The 4,536-nt window shown below is 54.6% G+C and overlaps 1 protein-coding gene across 6 annotated transcripts in view; it reads right to left on the bottom strand.

Moving 5' to 3' along the window:
• Positions 1-1,652: 1,652 nt before the first annotated feature.
• The window catches only part of LGR6 (leucine-rich repeat containing G protein-coupled receptor 6), a 107,277-nt gene continuing 104,393 nt past the window's right edge, over positions 1,653-4,536 (bottom strand). For 3 of the 6 annotated variants that reach the window (XM_012726857.1, XM_012726860.1, XM_012726858.1), the window contains one exon: positions 1,653-3,143. In XM_012726857.1, the coding sequence (XP_012582311.1) occupies positions 1,891-3,143 (1,253 nt within the window). In that variant the 3' untranslated portion in view covers positions 1,653-1,890. The remainder of the gene's footprint in view (positions 3,144-4,536) is intronic. The other 3 variants (XM_004685507.2, XM_012726862.1, XM_012726859.1) reach the window with 2 other exon arrangements.

The following is a 4,536-nucleotide window of genomic DNA, read 5'->3' as shown; positions in this document are numbered from 1 at the left end:
GTTCTCAAATAACCAATTTATGAATGAATCCGTCATTGTGAGTGTGTACTCTGAGGTTGACCTTGTGTGAGGACCCTAAGTTTCTTTTGTGATTATTTCAGAGCCTGTAAGCATCCGGGCTACTCAGCTGGTCAAAGAAGATTTAGAAATGTGCCAAATTCTATCCATGGTCCCTGCCAGCCCTCACAGCCTGTTGACCTTTTAGAATCCCCACTAGCCACTGGAAGCAGCAGGGAGAGAGAAGGAGAAACTGCACATTCCGTCTTCTCACCTCTAACCTGGGAAAGACGGGTCCCACCTCAGGAAGCTGTCTGGGACAGGGACAGGGAGAGTAGGACCCACGTGTCCTATACAAGGAGTTCCTCAGGGTTGTCTTGAGAGAGGAACCCCTAGTAAAGGCCTGGCTGAGGACCAGGAAGACTGTGTTCCAGCCTTCAGGCCAGATTCCCGTCTCCTGTTGTGATCTGACTGATGTTGGGGTGTCCTGGGAAAAGCCTCACCCTTTTTCTGAGTCTTGGCTGATATTTCCATACCTGCAGGAGTCATCTTTGATGTCTGCAAGAATGTCCCAGCCTCCCCTCTCATGCTGGGTTGCAGTGGTGTGTGTGTGTGTGTGTGTGTGTGTGTGTGTGTGTGTGTGTGTGTGTGTGTTTGGGTGAGGAGAGAGCACTCTGAAATACTCGGGCATTTTATAAACCCTAAGAAAGGAAGGTTATGAAGGGAGAGGCAGAGGGTCATGGTCTGTTTGGGCACCCAGGAGACTTACCCTTACAATGCTTCCTACAACACAGCACACACAGCACAACTATCTCTCCAGTTTACTGCCTGAGGGTTCCCTGTCCCGCAGAAAACGGAGGGTCAAGACTGTGGCAGGAGGCAGCAAGGAGCGTACGGTAGCCAAACGAAGACAACTTGGAGCCAGAGGAAGCAGACAGCCTCAGACTCCCTTACGAGTGTCCTGCCAGTCTTCCTCTGGCTGAGAAGTTGCACTGGTGGGTGGGTTTGCGAAGGGCAGGACACATATGGGGTCCTTTCTCCCTGCCCCAGTGCAGAAGGCACCCAGGGGAGGGGTGGGAAGATCGTGTGTGCAGGGTCAACCCCAGCTGATAGAACCATCAGCTGTCCAGGCCCAGGTCCAGCTCCTGGGATCAGAAAGTTGAGGATTGGTGGCATCTTGTGTCAGCCCCAGGCGGCCCAAGGTACAGAGATGAACTTCTGAGAGAGCAGGGCTAAAATCCATGTGACGTTCATAGACATTACATGAGAACCAACCAACCAACACAACCTGTTGTCAAATAGTTTGGGGACCTGGGTTTATGAAAGCTCAATAGCTGTTACAGCTGCAGGACTTGTCAGAGCCTTCCCCACACCGCGAGTCTCTAAGAAGGGGACAGATTATGTAGTATCTTCCGTAACTCATTTTACAGGCTGTCTTTTTGCATGGCTTATGTCAAGGTCAGTGGACACAGACCTTAGACCTCGCCCATCCGCGACCTCGCCTATCTGCGAGTCATGGGGAGACGCCCACGTATCTTTGGTGCTTGCCTTATAGGCTCCTCTGTGAGGTGCCTCATCCCTTGTTCTTTGATCCTGCTCAACTGCCCCTCACCCCCACCCCCGCCACACACTCCCCGACCCCAGTCACTGTCTTTTCAGTTTTCTCTTCTCCCTTGACAGGGCTGACTGAATGCTGAGGATGGCCAACAGGAGACCAGGCCATAAAGAGCACACTGGGGTGGCTGTGGGAGAGAAGAGCCCCCGGGGACGGACCGTGCTGCTGTGGACCACACTGTTGAGTTTTGTTTGTATTTATTTTACAAGCAGCCATCATTCATGAAGGGGGAAGAGAGAAAAGGGACGAGACGGGAAGAGAAGAACAGGGAAGGACGTTTATAAGTGTGAAGCAAAGGCCGAGCCAGCGGGCTGGAAGCCCCTGCCCACTGACAAGCCCGCGTCCGCTGACATGGCTCCCTCTGCCCTCAGCAGCAGTTCTCCATCCATGGAAGGTTGCAGCTTCCCAAAGTGGGTTCCCTCTGGCTCTGCAAAGTGGCTGCCCTCCAGCCTAGGGCCCCCAGGCTGCTGACAGATGAGGGTCACTGAGGGGAAACCATAGGTCTCCAGCCCAGGGGGCTGCCCAGCTTCAGAAGCTTCCAGAATGAGATCCACATCAGAGAAGGCCACCAGGGCCTGGGTGGAATCGCAGGAGCTCTTCTCCAGCTCTCCAGCCGCGGTGTAGGCTAAGGGCCCTGGTGCTCCCGTGCAGGGCCAGAGCCGCCGCAGGTCGTCCCGGAAGTGGGGGTTGAAGAGCAGGTACAGCAGTGGGTTGAGGCAGGCAGGCAGGGGCAGCACGACAAGCAGGACGGACTTGACGGCCTCGGGGGTGACAGGGAAGAGGCCCAGCATGGACGCGAAGCTGAGGAAGGCCACGGGGCAGTAGAGGAGCCCGTCGGCGAAGATGAGCCAGGCCACGTGCCTGACCATGGCGCAGTCCCACACGGCCTCGAATTCGCCCCGTGGCAGGTCACAGTAGAGTTTGATGTAGGCCCCGGTCACCACCAGGAAGCAGAAGGAGTTCATCATCACCAAGGCCACGGCGAAGCCCAGGGCCGCTGGCTGGCCTTCGGGGGGCGCGTAGGGCAGACAGAGCGGGGAGGCCCCGTACTCCCCCACCGAGGTGAGGGGCAGGGCTGCCGCGAGCCCCGCCAGTGTCAGGCAGCCCAGGGCCCCGGCTCGAACGCTGCCCAGGGAGGGGGCCTTCCCATAGGCCCGGACGCAGGAGACGGAGACACTGCACTGCACCGCGGCCAGAGTGAGCAGCAGCACCGAGGCCTCAGACCCCAGCACCGCCAGGAAGCCCGTGGCCCGGCAGCCCAGCCCCATCTCCCAGCGCGCTCCGTACTGGGCGAACTGGCCAAAAGTCAAGGCATCGACAGAGGCTAGGAGGCCACAGGAAATGCCGGTCAAGGTGTTGGCACCTGCAATCGCACCTACCACAAACTTGACTGGGGGCAAGGGTCCAGGCCCCCCGGCAAACACGCTCAGCAGCACCAGCCCGTTACAGAACACCGAGAGCAGCACAATGGCCCACACAGCCAGGCGGATGCCCCAGCTCTCGAAGAGGTGCTCACAGGGCTTGAAGGGGCCTGTAGGAAAGAAGGTCAGGCATTACTCCCAGGCCAGCGGTGGCTTGACTTGGGGTTCAGGGGACAAGTCCAGGCAGGCTGACACGGACCCTGCCCTTAGACGACTGCCAGTCTGAGGAGGCTGACGTGGTCTCCGAGAACGCCCAGCTGGAGTTAGGGAGAGGAACAGTGCAGACATGCTATCTTCTTCCACTAAGTTGCAAGCGGAACACACAAGGAAAATACAAGCCCATATACAGAGGACAAGCTGATACTGTGCAAACCCGAGCATCGAGATGTTAAGCCAAGCAGTGTCTTCAAAGGAAGAGCATTTGAAAGAAAGGAAATGACAGGTTAGCATAAGGGGTAGAGGAGGCATCAGAAGTGGGCATATGTGGGGTACAGGCAGAGGGAAGCCAAGAGAGTGACTACAACCCAAATCAGCCCTCAGCGATCCCTGAAGAATCCTGCTGCAGGTGAGCCCTGACCAGGTATGGCATCAGGCCCACTCTCCCTGGGGCGGGGAGGCAGGCCATATTTAATATTCCCAGACCCTATCAGTGTTTGGAGGCAAAGGATACTGTGTAAATCAAAAAAGAGATGCCTTCTGGGCCTTCCAACCTGTTCTGTAACAGGTACAGGTTTCATGGACTCCGCCCCCACCCCAGATACCGCAACTACCAAGCCCATCAATAACAAGGAGAAGCACGTTGGGACCTGAGGGCGGAGCTGAGCAGCCAGGCTGGGATAAAACCGGACATGTGGGCTCTGGGGGGACCTGGTGGTTCACGGCTGATCGTTTTGGCGCTCAATTGGTTTTCAGCGTGCCGGTGGAGTCCAAGTCAGTAGAACTGGTAGGACATCTAGTTGACCTGTGTTTCTCTCCCTCTTTCCCTGGGTTATTCCTTTACCTTTCTCTTTATAAGTAAATCCATTATTTAACCTTTTGAGTGTGTCCATAATATGATTGAATTGTAAGCGCGTGGGTGAAGACCCATAGATAGGCAACCCAATTCACATTGGGGTGCCCTGTAACAGTTCCACAAGTGACAGGAGACACCTGACATTCTTTCCTGTTCTTGCCTTAAATCGCTTTGTGTCTGTGGACATACTATCTCATTACTTTTGACCTCATATTCCCTTCATCATGCACCGCTTTAGGAAGGGAATTGGAGAGGCTTTTGTGGGAGTTATTTTTAAAACACATTTTTTTCCCTAATTACCAAATAATAAGTGATCATATTAGAAATTTTGGAAAATATAATATGGAAAAATCAAAACTGTTTATGATTCCACCTCTCAGAGAGAATTCATCATTTTGCTGTTTTTCCTTCCAGATTAAAAAAGAAAATACGGGCCCTCGGTGGTGGCGCAGCGGGTTAAAGCACTGCACTGAAAAGCTAAATCCACTTCC

This window comes from Condylura cristata, unplaced genomic scaffold, assembly GCF_000260355.1.
Source record: "Condylura cristata isolate star-nosed mole 26May11 unplaced genomic scaffold, ConCri1.0 scaffold00018, whole genome shotgun sequence".
NCBI classification, from domain to species: Eukaryota; Metazoa; Chordata; class Mammalia; order Eulipotyphla; family Talpidae; genus Condylura; species Condylura cristata.
Note: the sequence above shows the minus strand (reverse complement) of the source record. Positions and strands in the feature narration are given on the sequence as shown.